Source organism: Equus caballus, chromosome 4 (assembly GCF_041296265.1).
Source record: "Equus caballus isolate H_3958 breed thoroughbred chromosome 4, TB-T2T, whole genome shotgun sequence".
NCBI lineage: Eukaryota > Metazoa > Chordata > Mammalia > Perissodactyla > Equidae > Equus > Equus caballus.
The window spans coordinates 42,319,540-42,338,714 of NC_091687.1; the positions used below are offsets into that span (position 1 = coordinate 42,319,540).

The 19,175-nt window shown below is 36.5% G+C and overlaps 1 protein-coding gene across 19 annotated transcripts in view; it reads right to left on the bottom strand.

Moving 5' to 3' along the window:
* Positions 1-19,175, bottom strand: part of SGCE (sarcoglycan epsilon) — a 66,991-nt gene that overhangs the window by 1,929 nt on the left and 45,887 nt on the right. For 5 of the 19 annotated variants that reach the window (XM_014739126.3, XM_070265679.1, XM_070265689.1 and 2 more), the window contains 6 exons: positions 15,986-16,148; positions 12,996-13,207; positions 12,048-12,074; positions 11,124-11,312; positions 1,157-1,200; positions 248-282 (listed from right to left, as the gene is read on the bottom strand). In XM_014739126.3, coding sequence (XP_014594612.2) covers positions 248-282; positions 1,157-1,200; positions 11,124-11,312; positions 12,048-12,074; positions 12,996-13,207; positions 15,986-16,148 — 670 coding nt within the window. Of the gene's footprint in view, positions 1-247; positions 283-1,145; positions 1,201-11,123; positions 11,313-12,047; positions 12,075-12,995; positions 13,208-15,985; positions 16,149-19,175 lie in introns of those variants that run through there. The other 14 variants (XM_070265685.1, XM_023639213.2, XM_070265686.1 and 11 more) reach the window with 7 other exon arrangements.

Sequence of the window (19,175 nt, forward strand, 5' to 3'; positions counted from 1 at the left end):
CATGAAATTAGTGGCAGCAGGATTCATTTATTTCTTTGCTCTTTAGGTAACGCATATTCATAATAAAGTTGGTTCCTTCATCAATCTCCTGAATGCTTACACAGTAGCACCACTGCATCAATATATTGAACAGTCTGGTTGAAACATGTTAGCATTTAATTAAAACAAGTAATCAAAACTGTGGGGGAAAATTCTGATAAATGTTATCTCGTAATTAAAATCTGATGAATAACTTCATTATACTTGCCTCAAATCTTTGAAAAGTTGTCAAACGAAAATCTCCTTAAATTCCCGAAAGCAGTAATAGAGAAGATAATTTTTGAATGAAAACATCCAATAAATTTCTATATACGCCTGAAGTTTTTGAGACTTACTTAATAGCTTCCCTACCACAATACCACTATTCACAGTCAGAATTCCACATCCAACTTACAGTTTTAAAACTTCTCTTGCTTTTCCGAAAGAGCTACAAAGGCATTACTGGTTGCCTGGCAATTAGAACTAAGAATCAACCACTAATTAGAAGACAATCATGAATAAGTTATCTACTCGGTACCGAGATGAATGAAATAATTGGCAGGGGAAATTTTTTAGGGACACTTGAAAGAAATAAACTTAAAGAAAGCAAGTCTTAGGGAAATAGAATAGTTTAGGGAGAATTGTCCGCCATCTTGTTGTCGCTGGTCAAGTTATAAGAGCTTTTAAAAGTGGCATTAAAACCAGGCCAACCATTTCTCATTTATCCCCCCAAAGCCTCAGTGATTAGACACAATGGTTTCCTTTTGTAAGAGTCAGTTTCAAGCTGCTCACTTACTGAGACAAATCCTAGATGCATCCAAGCTAAGAATCTTTCATACCAAGGGGAAGAATAGGGAGCTTCGCTGAAGGAAGGGGTTTTATTCAGTCTTCCTTAATTAGACAGGACCTCCACGGATGCTTTTGCTCTAAGATCATTTACCCTGTGTTTATCACTGTGATGCCAATCTATGCAATAATCTAAGCTATTATTCTGCAGTTCTAACTCTGATTGAGGAATGACACAACTGTTTTGCCTTACATGGTGAAGCTAAAGCTTCATAAATTACATAGTACTATAATTATCTTTTAATCTATTAGCTTCATCCATCAACATCAACTTATTACTTTTAGTACTCACCTGTAGTCTGCTGTTGGGGAATCTGAGTCTGATGTGGCAAGTTCCTAGAAATGGTTAATATTTTTGAGTAAAAGTGTGTTTGTTTACAGACATGTAAACAGAGCACAGCCATATTAGAATGAAAAACTTTATAGCTAGAAAGGACCTCAGAGATCATCTAATCCAGCTCAACCCCCCACTCACTTCTCATGGGTTTATGGATGTGGAGCCTGAGGTCTGAGGAAGAGAAATAATAACAATATTTGGTAACATTCATTGAGTCCCTACAACATGCTATACTCTACCTCACAAGAAGCCTAGGAGGTAGGTAATATTTTTCCCAATTTACATACGATGAAATAGCCTTAGAGTTCTGAGGCTACGTAGCTAGGAAGTGGTGGATAAAGATGGGAACACAGGGGCTCCAGGGCTTGTGCTTGTAACCTGTACACTTTTAGATCCAGGTCTAGAACACATGTACACACTCACACACTCTCACAGAACAACGTAAATAACCATCTTCATTCACTGTGCCAAACCTGTGCTCCTCTATCCCCATCCCAGAGAATGACACTGGCCATCCACCCAAATACACTAGTCAAAATGGGGAAGTCATCATGAACCCTTCCCTCTCCCCTTCAGTCCCCACATCCAATCACTTGGGAACTCTTGACAATTCTCCTCAATCTCCTTTGAATTTGTCGCTTCTTCCCCATCTCCATGGCTAACTTGGCTGAAGCCACCATCATTTCTCACTTGGATCTTTGCAACTGATCTGCACTGTTTCCTCATTCCCATTCCTGCTCATTCATGATCCACTGCACACACTGCTGTCAGAGGATCTTCTACAACACAAATCTGATTGTGTCCCTCAAATAACACACATTTGATTACTTCCTCATACCTACCTGTAAATTCAGTTTCAAGTCCCTCAGTGTGGCCTAGAAGGCCACCAATATATCTGGTCCGTACATGGAGCCCTCCCTGATGGCCTGAAACAGAACCACCTCCACCATGGCCACTGTCACCTTTTGCACCCAACCAGCTTCCATTTGTCCTTGCAAACTCTACTTGAAATTTACAGTGGACAAGCATCACTCTGATAATTTAAAAATATCCCACAAAGAATGTTAATTGTTTTAACTTATTATCTTTTTTAATTAAAGAACTAACATCTCGAGTACCACCTCTTCTAAGCCTCCTCAATCTCTAAGCATCCCCCCAATTAGGTTACCTTTTAGCATACTTCATCCGCATGCTGACTGTGTCGTAGTTCTCCTCACATAATGTTTAATTGCCCCCAAGTACCTTAACAGTAAGAATCATCCTATTTTGTTTAGTATCCCCAGCAGTAAGCATGCAATAAACAATTTTTTAATGAATACATGCAAAACGGAAGATGCTTATGAAGATTCACATAACACTCATACCGATTTAGTTTCAAATTCTGATGTTAAAATTAGTTTAAAATTGTATTTAAAATGTACAATTTAGATTCTGGTGTGGAAGAAATTCTAGGAGGCAGCCCCTTGCTACAGAGCAGAACTTGATCCAAGCCAGGGATTTTTAAAGTTTTTTTTCCTCTTCAGCAATGGAATTCCTTTTAATTGAAATCCTAAGCAGAACTCTTGACATACAAAAGAGATGAATGTGAGGTTGCCTGGGTTGAAACAAGGGAGCCAGAAATCCCGCCTGCTTTGTTTCCTTGGCCCCACATGCTGGCCCCTGAGGCATTTCTAAGAAACCTCCAAGAAACAAAGTTTGAAAACCATTGATCTGAATCATTTCAGGCAGGCAAATATTCTGTTCCAAATTCAACGATCTAAAGTGGAAAACAGTACATGCTACTTAAACACTGTTTAAACCCTTAAATAATCTATAGAAATGTTAATGACTTCTAGTGATCTTTTTTTTTAAAATTTCCAGTTCCATTTTAAATGTATTGTGAAGGAAATAACAAAATCAATTCTAATTCAACTTGAGGAAGTTACTTAATAATTCATCCCAATAACATTTTTTTTTTGCTATTACCTATGAGCCCTACTTATCCTTGTGTGGTCTCAGGGAGTATCTTTTTTTTTTGGTTTGTTGATTCTCTCAGTATTTCAGACAATGCATTTATAGTGGTTTTGATCATGAAAGTAAAAGGACTAATTTATAAACCACAAAGAGGAAATAAGTTCTAGATTTAAAGATGGGAAAACAGGCATCTTTACCACATAAGTCAAAATGCAATTTCGCGGGCATTTGGGAGGGGGATGTCGGTTTTGTTTTAACTTCTCAGGTCTGACTAACTTGGGTCTACTCTACATTAGAAACCAATACAGCACACCTTTGACGCACGCACGCACACGCACTTCCTCATTTCCTATCATCTCTGGCTCTACCCAGCCTATTAATGGTTTACATTAGTACATTCTGACAAAATAAAAATACCAAAGAGGACAAAGAAAGCCCTTCAAAAGCCCTTGCTCCATCACGGATACCCAAATTCAAAATCAGTATTTGGATGAAGTAGTTGGAGCCCCCTCTCCCACTGGCCAATCCAACTCACCCTTCCATGGAACAGTGTTTGAAAACCACCGTCAAAGTCAATCTATGCCCTGTCATTTCTTCTCTAGTCTCCATTTTTTTTTTCCTCTTCTACTACACTGCTAAACTTTCTTTTTTTCTTTTTCCTTTTGCTTTTTTTTTTTTGAGGAAGAGTAGTCCTGAGCTAACATTCACTGCCAATCTTCCTCTTTTTGCTGAGGAAGATTGGCCCTGAGCTAACACCCATGCCCATCTTTCTCTATTTTATATGTGGGACGTCTGCCACAGCATGGCTTGATGAGCAGTGCATAGGTCTGCACCTGGGATCCGAACAGTGAGCCCTTGGCCGCCAAAGCGGAACATGCGAACTTAACGGCTGCACCACCAGGCCGGCAAGTAAACTTTCTAAATAGCAATGGGCTTGGCTCCGTCTGAAGAGAAATGGTTGGCTGAGAAAGTGCCACACACAAACAAGAAATTGGGAAATGTATGAGAAAGCAATTGTGGGTGTTACATTGGTTTAGGGATTTAAAATTTGAACAATGTACATGCACTCCTTGCAAATTCAACTGAAACCTAGATGAGTTATATAAAAGCGCTTATGTGTGCAAAATGGTGCTCAACAAAAACACGTGGAGAGTCAAATTCCCCAGTCTCCACCTGTGCACACATAGCTCTGTTTGTTTGGTTGCCCAAACTTGCAAGTACATGTGAGCCTGAGTGTTCGAGTGTTACTATAACGATCCTGGGCATATTTGAAGCATGTATTCCATTTAAGAGTTGAAGGGAGGTACCTCATAAGAGCACTGCTTCAGGCATACTGTAAAAATGCCTACGACTAACTCTGCTGTGGTTAAGCAGGGAATGCGGTAAGAAAATAGGAGCCTTTCCATCTTTGGTGAAAGCAGGCTACTAAAGGCAATTATCCAGGAGAGTGGGGGCTGACTTCAAATAGAAGTCTCTAATCCTTCAAAGAAAGGACCTTTATAGAGTCACAAAACTATTTAAAATAATTAAGTTATTAATGGACTAACTGAAAGATTAGGATGTGTAAACTGCATTCCGTAGAACAAAGATTTAAGAAAACTATAATTCTCTAAATTATTAGCATTAATTATTTTCTAATTTTACTACCATGAATTACATCCATTTAAATAGAAAATTATGTAAATTAGCCATTGCACAAACTTCATTCTTTAAGAAAACAAAGGTAATAACTTGCAAATTAATAAATAAGTGATTTGGAGGGAGTATACAATTATTTATTTGTACAACCGTTTTAAGGTAATCTGACATTCCTGGATATCCTGTAGAGTAAGTCTATGAGTAAGGTTGATGATTACCAACCCATTATATTCCTACTTGCTTAAAGACTCAAAAGCAAAGAAAGGTCAAGTGCTTTGCATAAGGCCACAGATGAAAATAAATTACATCAGTTTAGTTATGTGGAATACAAAACACTTCTCTTTTGAATTTGTATGGAGTCACTTAACCGTAAGAAATAGTAATATATTTTTGGTATTTTCCAATTATTTTAGCAAAATTGATATTGGCCCCAAACCTTGAATTTTCTACAAAAATTTTTTTTTCGAAAATGCTGATTTGGATTCTATAACTATTTTTACTAAGGAATCACACCATTATTTGGATAAAGGAAGGAAGGAAGGACGCAAAGAAACTGGAAGCATCACCATAATTTTTTATTTCAAAACCTAATTTTAACTAAAAGCAATGTAGAACATACATGGAATAGAAAATAGAAAGAAGACGTTCATCTACTTTTAGTTTTTTTCCTCTGCTTGTATAAGGCCAAAAGCAAGCCCACCACAGCTTTACAGAGCAGTACAAACTGATAGAACCAAAATGCATTCAAGAGATACCGCAACTATTGCTGTTAGGGTAGACTCACTGAATTTTTTTTTAAAAGTCAATGCCTCTGAAATATCCCTGGGTGCTTGACAGTTTTTGTCAACAGGAAAGCATTATCTTGGTCCCCTGAAACATTCTCTTCAACTGATATTAACTTTTATTGAAACCTAATTTTTTATTTATGGAATTTTGCCATGAAGTTAGCTCTAATTATTACGAAAGGAAAGACAAATGGAAAAATATTTTAGGTAAAAGCTAAAATGATTAGTTACTAAATAGCTTTAATTAGAAGACCTTAATTCTACTTTTATACTTGTTAATTTGCAAAAGATTAGACACAACCCACCTCCTGTTTTGAGGGAGACCCAATTACCCTGGATTAGGTATTCTGTTTAGTATAATGAACAAGGAAAATTTTTGTATAGCCAATTAAAATCTTCCTAGAAAATGTTTGGGCATCTTTCTCTATTATTCATTACATAATCATATAAAATCCTCTATGAAGATGCCTCCCGCTCAGGAAAAATCGATTGATATTGACGTAAGAAAAGAATAAAGAGGCAGATCTACCCTTCAAAAGACCACACCATACATTACAAATTTAAGAATAAATTACTTTTTAGAAAACTGAGTGTTTAGGATCCTCCAGTCAATGCCTCCCACAAAATTGCAAAATAAGTACAATTTCCTGGTGGTTTTTACCTTTTCAAGGTTTAGCATTTCCCTGTCCCTTCAGGCATTCTTTTCTTTTTTGGGGTGGGGAAGATTAGCCCTAAGCTAACACTTGCTGCCAATCCTCGTCTTTTTGCTGAGGAAGACTGGCCCTGAGCTAACATCCGTGCCCATCTTCCTCTCCTTTGTACGTGGGACGCCTACCACAGCATGGCTTGCTAAGTGGTGCCACGTCCACACCCAGGATCTGAGCCGGTGAACCCTGAGCCGCCAAAGCGGAATGTGCGCACTTAACCGCTGCGCCACCGGGCCGGCCCCCAGCCATTATTTTCTAATCAGCACTCAGCTCTCCCTTCTCCACACCGTTCTCCTCAGGTAGCTTAAGGAGGTGAGAAAAGTCGAGTGGCTGATAATCATATGATAAACCCACAAACAGCCCCACGCTCTAGATAATGCGAATGCGCATGGACGGCCCCCTTTCACATTTCTCCTTCGCTCAGACCCCTCGGGGGAATTAGGAGAAACTGTTCCCCTTTTAAAACTCCACTGGAAGAGTGTGACCAACAACCCCTTTTCCACCTCCTCCCTCAACAGAAATACCACCAGAAATACCCATCTGGCTTTCCTGAATCCTAACACCTAGGCCTTTTAAGTATTTAAATCAGGGGTTCTCAACCTTTTTTCCTGCTCCACCGCATACACGCGTCTACCAGAATCCAAATCTCCAGAAGCAGGGGCCCTGGGATGCGTGTGTAAAAGCCCCACGGGTCAGTGTGCCTGCACCTTGGTTTGGGAACAACCAGGCTAGACTCTCTCAACATCCCTTTAGGACCTAAAATGCTATGACTCAGAATTTGATTTCCTTAACTTAAATCATTACAAAGGTTTATCTTTGAGGTACATCAACCAAAGCCGTAATATATTTTTGATGTTAAGTCTTTGGTCAAAAACATAACCCCTAATCATAATGATTCTTTGGGTAAAGCAAATTTACCTTTAAGAATTTACTTTATAAGTGATTTCCAGCAATGAATCGTAATAAGTAAGGGGATTGCCTACAGAGGAAAACATTCTTCTTACTATTAATGGCAACATTTACTCACTGGGCTACAAAGATAACTGATTAAGCACAGACGCAAAAAGCTCGACTATACCAGGGGATGGGGAACATTCTACAGAATACCCAGCTCCTCAAGACTGTCAAGGTCACAGGAAACAAAAAAGTCTAAGAAACTGCCTAGACCAGAGAAGACTAAAGACACATGCCAATTACTGTGTCCTAGACAGAATCACAGAAGAGGAAAAAAACATTAGGGGAAAAAAACTAATGAAATCTGAAAGAAAAAAAAGTCTGAAGTCTGGTTAACAGTAAGCACCAATGTTGGTTTCTTAGTTGCGACAAACGCACTATGTACTGTCAGATGTTAACAAGCGGAGAAACTGGGTAAGGGCTATTTGGGAACTCTATTATCTTCGCAACTTTTCTGTACCTCAAAAATCATTCCAAAATAAAAAAGTTATTAAACAATAAATATATTAGCAAAGAGCAAATTAAATTTATCTTACATTTCTATACTATCTGATAACTTTAACAGCCTGTTTGTACTTTTCCATAACCTGAACCTTGCCTGTAACCTGGATCAGAGATCTTTCTGAGGTCAGTGACCACCTTATCTTTCCCTGACTTCATATCAAGATAGGTAAACAATCTAATCTCAGTTTTGACCTAATTTAGTTGTTTCTTATCCAGGTCTCAATTTTATCACCTGCAGATGATTAAACATTTGTTTACTGTCTAATTCATCCTGTGAGTCTGAAGTCACATGAAGCATTCTACCAAAAAGAAAATATTACTGTGTAATTTACAAATAACTGAGGCAGCCCCTCATTACACAACTATTGTGAGTCTTGTATACCTTACACTGTTACGAGGTTCTCTATACCTCGTATACCTCGTGGATTGACTTGTTTAAAAGACCCAAACAAGCTACTATGTAACTTTGGAAGGAAAGCTTTGAACGTTCTTGAGTCTTGCTTGGAAGCTAACATAAGCTTTCAACCACATCCTTATGCCTGAACATTTCTGGTGTCGAGTCTGAAGAAGCAGCACGAAATCCTGTAGCTAGCCAAATTATTTAAGAATAATAGATTCAGTAAAGTTAGTATGAATATGTGAAGATGAAACGCGTGCCCTCTTAGGAAGGGTTAATTAATAAACACCAGGCAGCACTGTTCAAGCATCTACCTGGTTATCAAGTACTGTAATGCCTCATCAAATATAACACCTCATTCTAATGTCGAGAACTCAATTCAATCCCAATGACCAAAATATTTACATATGTGTGTACTTGGCGCTGAAATGAAACTTTAAATACAGAGCTATGCTTTTAAGGTAAGGACTAAAAGCTGAATTTTTGTAAAGGACAGCTGTGACAAACCTGATATAATAAATTACTTTTATCTGGCATGGCTGGAAAATGAAGTTAATCATAGGCAGTTACCATAGAGACTGCGCACATATTATCCATTTCCAAGAGTAAAAGAAAGATAATATACACTCAACACTGAAACTACACCGAATGGAATTTAATTTTCCTCTGATGAGTCAGACACACTTGATGATCTCGCAGTGTCTCAGAATAATCATTGTGAACATCATCAATTATCTATGTACCCTATTTATATAGAAGTGCTAGTTAATGGAGTTTTTCCATTAGCAGAAATCTGAATAATATGAAGGTTTTTCTGGACTTAAAAATACATATATGATCAAATTGTTGCAAATTCAATAAAATAACCTATTGTATTTGTAAACAGAGAGATCTGATCAACATAATGACAGTCTAGATGGGGTTACAGAAGGATCAGGAAGATGCATTTGTTGTAAACTAGACAGGAAATGTTATTATGTTTGTATATTAGTGGCAACACTGCAAAATCCTAACCACAGGGAATCTGAATAATTTTTAAGGGGCTATTTTTATTCTCAATATATACTGTTAGAAAACATATCTAAAAAATGATGCGGCCTTTTTCCCTCCCTTAAACTTCACCAACAATAGAGTTTTACTGATTTACAAACATATTCAAGTTACCCTATTCATTATAATAAATATTTCTCTATCCTAAAGTTTGACAGCATTATTATTTTGTCAATAGAAGCATTTCCCAAACTGTTCTTTAAAGAGTTACCTCTTCTGACCCTTTTCCATGGGTTCACAAAGTATATCAACACACTAAAGATTATGAGAACTCTTGTAGTTTAAAAATCCACCACCAAAAAATCCACTTCTCAAGTGTATTTGACCATTTCATTTTTGAGAATATATATCAACATTTGAAGAACAGATATCAACATTTCACTAGCACTCTTGAGTAAAGAATATAAAAAACGGTGGCCTTAAAGAATTCTTTCTTTTCATTTTGAAAATGAATGATAAGGCTGTTCATAATTTTCATCTAAAAAAGGCAGGAGAGATGATAAATTGTGAACTATTAGAATATTCTTGAAATTTCACAAATTTTTCTCATCAGTATCTAATCCTGGTAAAGTGAAACAGTTTTATGATGATCCACTAACCGTTAGAGAACTTAGAAATCCACCCCTTCTATTCAGTACAACTGTATTTTGTGAGATTTTAATATTTACATCCCTGATAGACTATTACTGTTTCCAAAACTCAAAATTTTAAACGTATGCAATTTTCCTCACTGTTAATCGGACCTGAATCAATTACTCACACACACATGCACACATAAACATACACCTTGGCCTAGTCAACACTACGTAAATGATGTTAGAGGATTTCAGGAAAATACTTATAATACTTTTAGAGTTCCAAAGTATTTTGGACAAATTTGTTGAGTTGGACTATCTATACGATTCATATTAATTACCGTTAATCTTCAAATTACCAGATGCTTTTTACATGGTTACAAAATAAGCACTCACAATGGGAAAACCTTTGCACCCAGCATGGTTTCCAGATAAATCTTTAATCAGTAAGAGGTGACTTTTATATCATATCCTAAGGATTCTGTCTGGGGGGGGAGGGGTTGGATTTTTCTGTATATCCATTCTATTTATAAAAATAAAGTGAAAAATAAGGAGATCTCAAAAACAAACTTGTGGCTTCTTTGGTGAAACTGAATTTAACCCATTTTAAGGTATGGTTGTAAAAGAAAAAAAGAGCCATGTTCTAAAAATAAATGACAGCTTTACCTACGATTGCTTTATATGAAAACTGAGCTTCTAGGCATATAACTTTGGTTCTTAAGAGCAACTGGGCAATTTCCCCAACTCCTCTCCCCCAGGTTTACCCCTTACAAAGGCCTCCTCCAGGCTTTCTGACCACAGCCCTTCCAGCACTACAGAGAAGGTTTGCACTAATAAATTGTGTTTATAGCCAAAATTCAAACTATTCATTTTGATATACAAGCAGATCACAAAAAACAACCTAAAAACCTTTTACCCTGAGGCAAAAAATGTAGATCAAATAGATCTGCGGTAATAACATTAAAAAAATAGGTTAACAGAACCAATAATTCTAATAATAGCTCTAAAAAATAATCAATTTGTCATGCTTTAGGATATGCTACTCTTTTCCGAATTAACTCATCAGTGAGCAAACATATGTTAGTTCAATGTCAATTTCTTAAATATTAAGGTGAATGTTATCTTGTTGGGATTAGTGAAGGGAAAAAAAGCATTTCCTGAAAATAATTCTATTTATTTGAGTCAGCACAGCGAGGATGGGATCTACGTTATCAATGTTCTTTTGGTATTTTTCTCTTCCAATTATAAACAAACAAAGAAACAAACAGAAGCAACAACAATGAAAAGCTCTGGTCTTTAGAGACAATAAGTAGATCTATTCATGCATGTTCATAATGAGGGTTCCAAGTGGATACTTACTGCTGCGTTTGCATCAAAGGCATATTAGTGCTTTCATAACTGTCTGCGTGGAGGGGACGGATGAGTTCCCCCGTCACAGGGTGAAACACAGGAAGCGTTGACAGGGGCCACGCTATCTCTCTATTCTTGGACATGTCACGAAGTTCTTTGGTAGATTTCTGAATAGCACTATGATGGACCAGTTGGATGCTAGGTCAAAAAGAAATAAAACAACATATATTTAAAATCATATATTAGCCCAAAGGGTCATCAATTTGAAAAAGTTATGAAATATTTTTTCCTTTTAAAATAAGAAGATATTATTGCACTTTGGGAATTCTACAAGTTACTCTAGAAAGAGATACATTTCATATACCTTTAACATAGCAAAATTGAAAATTATAAACTAATTTTTAAATAAACGTGTCACTCATTAAACTAAGCTATAAAGCTTTGTGTTAATATTACAGCCCTAAGTAAGAAACTAGCATTTTATTTAATCTCTACAATTAAGATAAAACTACCATAGCTTTTATATTGTTGCTTCTGATGGGGCATTTATAAATACTCACAGAAGTTTCATTTTATGGTAGGTTATTACTGTAGATTCAGGAAAACGTGTATGAAAGGTCTTTTCGTCTGTTCTCTGGTTTATAGAAATGCAGATTGGGAAATCACATAATATAAATGGCAAGTTAATATTCTGAATCTGAAATATTTTAGGTTTAATTTTATCTACATAATCTTAGTTTTCAAACCCTTTTTATTTTTAGTTTCTACCCCTCCTAAATATCTCTATTTAGAAAGCAGCTTTCACATTGATGAAAGAAACTATGAAAGATGACGAATGGGGGGAAAAAAGCATGACACACATGTATGGAGCATGATGGGCAACTGAAAAGTGAAAAGAATGATAAAGAAAATAACAGGAAAGAAGACACTTACTCTGGTGTTTGCATGTTTCTCTTTTCCCTAGAAACAAAACAAAATTTATGAATTAAATAATAGCATTGATATTTGGAACATTAAGACTATATGCTCATGGGATCTTGCATGATGTGGAAATGCTGACATTGTTACTATTAAATGCAACCAGGCAGCATTTGCCACCAAGTTTATGACATTATTTGGATGAGTGCACGTACAGAGATGGAATACTGATGAGAAAGACACAGAAAAATGAAAAAAAATGGAGATTAAGAATTAAGCTCTTAGAAATAAATTCTATGACATAATGAAATCAGGCTACATGTATAAATGGAAGAATTTGTTACTTGCTGCTTTATTAATTTTTTATCCTTTGTTTTGTTACCCTGACTTCCAGATAATCTCAGGAGATTATTTTAATTGACATAGACGTCCTGAAAGTACTAACTATTCATGAAGTGAAGACTCATTACTCAAACTATACTCTTCTTCTCATTAATTTACTGCTGTTTTTATAGATATATTTTAAACATTTAGATTGTTACCCTGTTTGACAGCCAAACAATGTCAAGAAGAATTTTGACCATCACTTCTGATCAAACTATTTATTTATTTAAAGTGCAATTACCATGTCAATAGATCCCGAGGTCTCTACTCATACAAGACGGCGTGCATAACCAAAATATTTAGCCTCAATTATTCTTGGACTGTTTTGCCAGCATGAATTTACATCTAGCCTTAATAATTTTTGAATAAAGTAATTATATCCCCTAATTTGATTTACTAGACTCAAAACTACTTTAATTCATTTTAAAGGAATAAAGTACTGTAGTTTGACTTGAACACAATTTCAGTTCATTTATAAAGTGCTTTATGAACTAAATGGAACTTGGCTTTTAATGAAATCTTATACGTTGTTATCTTAGTAGGCTCTATAATTTTTCATTAGTGCTTTAAAGTACTCACACTCCTTCCCGTCGGCAGCACATAATATAAGCAAGTATTAGAAAAAGGACCAATGCTACTGCCGAGGGCACAGCCAGTGTAATTAGGAAATCCGTGTAATAGTCTCTGCTTTTCAAAGAATCAGAAGGGGGTTTGTACTCTCCACCATCAGGCAAAATCCCCTCTCCACGAATCACTTCCTGATAGGTGGACACTTGCTTTGTTTTATCAACCTGATGCAAAAGAAGACAATTACACATCAAATCAACAGCTGCAAACATTATAAAAGTTTAAGATCTAGACATAGCAAAACAATCTTTGACAAATTTCTCAAAAGCAATCTTTTCTAATTAGTTTATCATCTTGAACTTGCAATTATTTATGGGAACTATGAAGAAGTAATGAATAGAAGTAATAAATTAAAGGGTTTATGTTGGCCTGCTTTCTATGAACTTCCCACAACAGATATGCATTGGACATGTCTAAATACATAAATATGCGTGTGTGTGTGTGTGTGCAGTTGTTCTTTTCCAGTTTCCTTCCTCCAAAGCAGAAGTCCTTCACACTACTGTGTAAATTTCTTGTTTCCTAGTGACAAACCTCTAGTGCAGATGTTAACAGTGAACTGGCTGATAACCAGGTGTGGGGGTGTGGTTTCTAAGGTTAGTAAAACAGAAAAGGGAAAAAAATTTTTTCTTTAAATGATTATAACCTTGATCTTTCTACCATCTAGCTGACAGAAGTAGTTTTCAGGGAAGATAGTCTAAGGAACTACTGTAACCCATCCAAGGCTATAGTTTCACTAAATTCTATCCTAAGATCAGCAAGCCCTGACCTTCTAGTGGTTAAGCTTCAACACTCTCATCATCACAGCCAAGGTTCCTTTCCTGCTCAAGGAAGCACACCACCCCTGTCGGTTGTCATACTGTCACAGCTGCCTGTTGCTGTGATGCTGAAAGCTATGCTACCAGTATTTCAAATACCAGCAGGGTCACCTACGGCAGACAGATCTCAGTGGAGCTTCCAGACTAAGACAGACTAGGAAGAAGGACCTGGCCACCCACTTCTGGAAAAAGATTGGCCATGAAAACCCTATGAATAGCAGTGGAGCATTGTCTGATACAGAGCCAGAGGTGAGAGTATGGCACAAGAAGACCCAGCAGGGTTCTGCGCTGCTGTACACGGGGTCACTAGGAGTCTACGACACTAACAACAACAATCTCAGGATCAAAAAATGCACAACACTCGCACTATATTAATTTACATCCACATTAACTGAACGGCTTTCACAGAGTTGCATTTAATTACGCTAAGGTTTTACTTAAAGGACACCACAAAAATAGCAATGTGAAATCTGTTACTATATTTGCTCCCCCTACAAAAAATGGCTAGGAAGAATTATTTGTGGCATTTCTCAGAATCTTCTCCCAAAATACTCTACTTGAAGAATTTTGTGAACAATACAGTGCTAGTAAAAACTTAATTTTCTCCCAAGGAATGGATTCTCTGCTCCCTTTACGAATGAGAACTAAATAACTGATGAATTTCCTCTTTTAATCCTGGACATTAGGAAGCTTGTAGTCAAACTTGACGTTAAACTTACTTTTTTGTAAAGTTTAGGTCCTGATTTTCCATTTCTTTTATATTTTATTGTTTTTATGCTTATTTTTTGACCCTTTTATTTAAGCCTCCTGAAATCTTCTGTGGTAAGATGAGACATATAAATAATAAAAAATGAAAATCCCAACCTTTCCATTTATCAAGTCTTACCACAAAAACCAAAATCTTCAAAGCATAAGCCATTTTTAAACCTTTAGAAATTAGATAATATCCCTAAACATAAACACTTTACAGCACCAGCACAAGTAGAACGGCAGTGTCGGGCCCACCGTCTACTGACCAGGGTCAGAAGCAGTCGCTGAAGTTCTCACGGCAGCCACTCAGGCTCTCGCAGCCTTGCACAATTTGCACCATGACTGAAATACTGAGCTTTGCAAATTCAACATTTATCTATAATACACATAAACCCCAGCATCTTAACAATTTTACTTCATTTGAGAAGGCAAAAAAGGAGAACTATTTTCCCAAGACACAAGCGACATGGAAAGAGGAGCCCAGGGCCAGGGGCCACAGGTGCTAAGAGCTGCAACGTGAGCAGCATGTTCTCCCGCACTGGATCCAGGAAAGCTGCCTGCAGCTGGTTAGCGAAGACATGAAGTGACAGTTGTGTTTATGTGTCAATAACTTTGTTCAAATGTCAACTTTAAACTTAGATCTAATTCACTCACCACCAATCATCGAGAGTTGACAGAAGTTAAATCTAAAGGTCACAAGTAAACCAACTTTCCTATCTTACAGAAAGCTGGACCAAAAACTATAATATAAATTTCATATAAAATATTATATATATCTCTTACATATATATGAAACCTTACCCACATTTTCCTAAGTCTTTTAGCACAGTAACTAAAAAGTGGTTTAGAAAGAAATATTTATTATTTATGGGACTGTGGGTGAGATTCTAAATTTCCTCAGTAGGAATTGTTTCTTATCCCTTGAACTTTTCATACAATTTGAGTTTCCAAGACACTGAATCATAGAGCAATATTGCTTTATTTTCAGATTTATTATTGTACTCCAGTCTCTCCTTCCAAAGTAGGGTGGCAGAAGCATATTTGAGACTTTCTTCACATGTCACACTGACTCCATACTCTATCCCTACTTAGCAGCCACCTGGATGTCCAGGGGGGCCATCTGGACCACCTGTCAAGCTAATCCGGCCCCAGCAACTAATCAAGGCTAGACTGAGTACAAAAGTGGAGATACTCTTTCCTAAATGGATGCACTGTCAATGAGCTTGCCAAATCCTTAAAGTCGAGGGAAGTCAACTGCAGTTAATAAAGTAAACCCAGGATTTGTTCCTAAAAGCAATTCAGGTTTTAGTCAATTGTTATCTCCAGCCACATCACTTCTAATTATATCTGCAAAAACAAAATAAAATAAAAACTCACCAATGAAATTTTGCACCAGTCAATGTAAAATTGAGTACGAAATTTTTTATCACATGTTATTACAGGTTCCATTTCTTGACTGCATCTCAATTGATTCTGAGGATTTTCAACTTCTCGTAAACAAGACGAAAATGGGACATCAGCACCAACCATGACGTAAACGCTGCAAAAATGTGAAACTCAGGTTATCCTTTAAGAAAATTGGAAATACTGAAAAACAATCTACCCTGAAAGCAGGATTTATCCTTTTGAATTGAGGGATTATCTAGAATCATCCCTAAGGTTGAGGCATGGGCTTTCAAAACAGTGATTTATGTAGGGACTTCCTTTCATTTTTTTCCTTTATTCAACCAATATTTACTGAGTGCTTTGGTGCAACTGATACTCGCAATTCTACGTTAATTTCTAAAAGCTTTTTCCATCCTATTTATTTTAATTCAAAACAAACAGGTCTCATACTCTGATTACTATGTTTGGTAGATTACTTACCTTTAAAAATTATTCTTAAATTGTTTAGAAAAATAACGCTATCACTAAAATAATAAATAAATAATTATTGGTAATAAATCTTCACTTGATTTCATTTTAATAAGATAGTGAAATTACGTCCCTGGAGGTATGGAGCGTTAGACAGACTGAGCTATTCTACCCAAAGTTCTGTCAGCTTTTCTACTGCACACATTCTTACTGTTAGGTCTCTCATTACACGGTCTCTCAATTTTTATCTAAGAAGTTAATAGAAGAGAAAAGCTATTGTTTAGTAAACACAATCTAGGCAAACAAAACCTTTTTTTTGGTATCGCTGCAATTAGAAGGAAAGAACTCTACTTAATTGGCTAATAAGAGTTTTTTTTTTTTTGCTTTTTCTCCCCAAATCCCCCCAGTACATAGTTGTATATTTTAGTTGTGGGTCTTTCTAGTTGTGGCATGTGGGATGCTGCCTCAACATGGCCTGATGAGTGGTGCCATGTCCACACCTAGGATCCGAACCGGTGAAACCCTGGGCCACTGAAGCGGAGCGTGTGAACTTAACCACTCAGCCACGGGCCTGCCCCACTAATAAGAGATTAACAATAAAAAAGAAGATAGAGATAATAGCATTTAAATCATCTTGGAGCAGCTTGAGAAGATGAGAATCTCATACGCCTTTCAAAAGAAGAGAGAGAACCAGGAAATTACTCTAAATATTATTTCTTTTCCTAATGACAATGCTATAGCTACTCACAAAATGAAATAAACCTATCAAAATTCCAGCTGTCTTCTTTGCAGAAATTGACAAACTAATCCTAAAATTTATATGGAAATTCAAGGGATCCAAAACAGCCACACACACACACACACACAAATTCTTGAAAAAGAAAAACAAAGTTGGAAGACTCACAGCTACCAACTTCAAAACTTACTACAAAGCAACAGTAATCAAGACAGAGGGTATACACCCCTGAGTATCCACGGGGGACTAGTTCCAGGACCCCCATGGTTACCAAAATCCATGGATGCTCAAGTCTGTTACATAGAATGGCATGGTACAAGGAATACAGTTGGCTTTTCATATCCATAGGTTTTACATCCATGGATACAACTCAATTAAATTCCTCCCTATCTGTGAAATTTCCATCTGCAGTTGGTTGAATTTGCAAAACTCATGGATACAGAGGGGTGACTGCACTAGAATAAGAATAGACATGTAGATCAATGGAATAGAATTCAGAGTCCAGAAATAAACTCTTACATTTAGTAAACTGACTTTTGTCACAGGTGCCAACACAATTCAATGGGAGAAAGAATAGACTCCACAATAAATGGTACCGTTGGATATCCACAGGCAAAAGAATGAAGCTGGACCCCATATAAAAGATAACTTAAAACAGATCAAAGCCTTACATGTAAGAGCTAAAACTATTAAACTCTGAGAAGAAAACAGGCATAAATTTTCCTGACCTTGGCTTAGGCAATGGTTTCTTAGATATGATACCAAAAGTTCCAGCAATAACAGAAAAAAATAGATAATTGCATGTTATCAAAATTAAAAACCTTGTGCTTCAAAGGACACCATCAAGAAAGTGAAAAGGCAATCCACAGAATGGGAGAAAATATTTGAAGTCATAAATCTAATAAGGGACTTGTAACTACAATATATAAAGGACTTTTACAACTCAACAACAAAAAGACAAACAATCCAATTTAAAAATGGCAAAGGATCTGAATCGACATTTCTCCAAAGAAGATATCCAAATGCCTAATAAGTGCATGAAAAGATGCTCAACATCATTAGCCATCAGCAAAACAAATCAAAACCACAACAAGATACTACTTCACACCCACAAGGATGGCTATAATAAAAAAGACAGATAATAGGAAGTGCTGACAGGGATGTGGAGTAACTGCTACTCTCCTACTCTGCTCGTGGGAATGTAAAATGGTGCAACTGTTTTGGAAAACAGTTTGTCAGTTCCTCAAAAGGTTAAATAGAGTTACCATATGACCCCGCAATTCCACTCCTAAGTATATACCCTAAGAGAAACGAAAATATATGTCTATACAAAAATTTGTGCATGAATGTTCATAGCAACATTACTCACAGTAGTCAAAAAGTGGAAACAATCCAAATGCTCATCAACTGATGAATGGATAAAAGGTGAAATATACATACAATAGAATATTACTCAGCCATAAAAAGGAACGAACTACCAATACATCTACAACATGAATGAACCTTGAAAACGAAGTGAAAGAAGCCAGTCACAAAAGACCACATATTATATGATTCCATTCATATGAAATGTCCAGAATAGGAAAATTTATAGAGACAGCAAATAAATAGTGACTGCCTAGGACTAAGGGTGGTGGTGGCGGTAAGTGACTACTAATGGGTATAGGAGGAGGGTGCTGGGATGACGAAAATGTTCTAAAATTGATTGTGGTAATGATTGCACAAGATTGTGAATAAACTAAAATCCTTTGAGTTATACAACTTAAATAGGAGAACTGTATGGTATGTGAATTATATCTCAATAAAGCTGTTATTTTTAAAAATGAAATGAAATAAAAGTGAAGCACAAAGATTAAAAGAAATGTCCGTGTAAGTACGAGGTCACAACCTGAGTTGACAACTGTGTCCTGGAGCATGATTACACAAACTCATTTGGTTGCTCTTTATGTCAAATTTATATTTGGACTTAGGATTCAT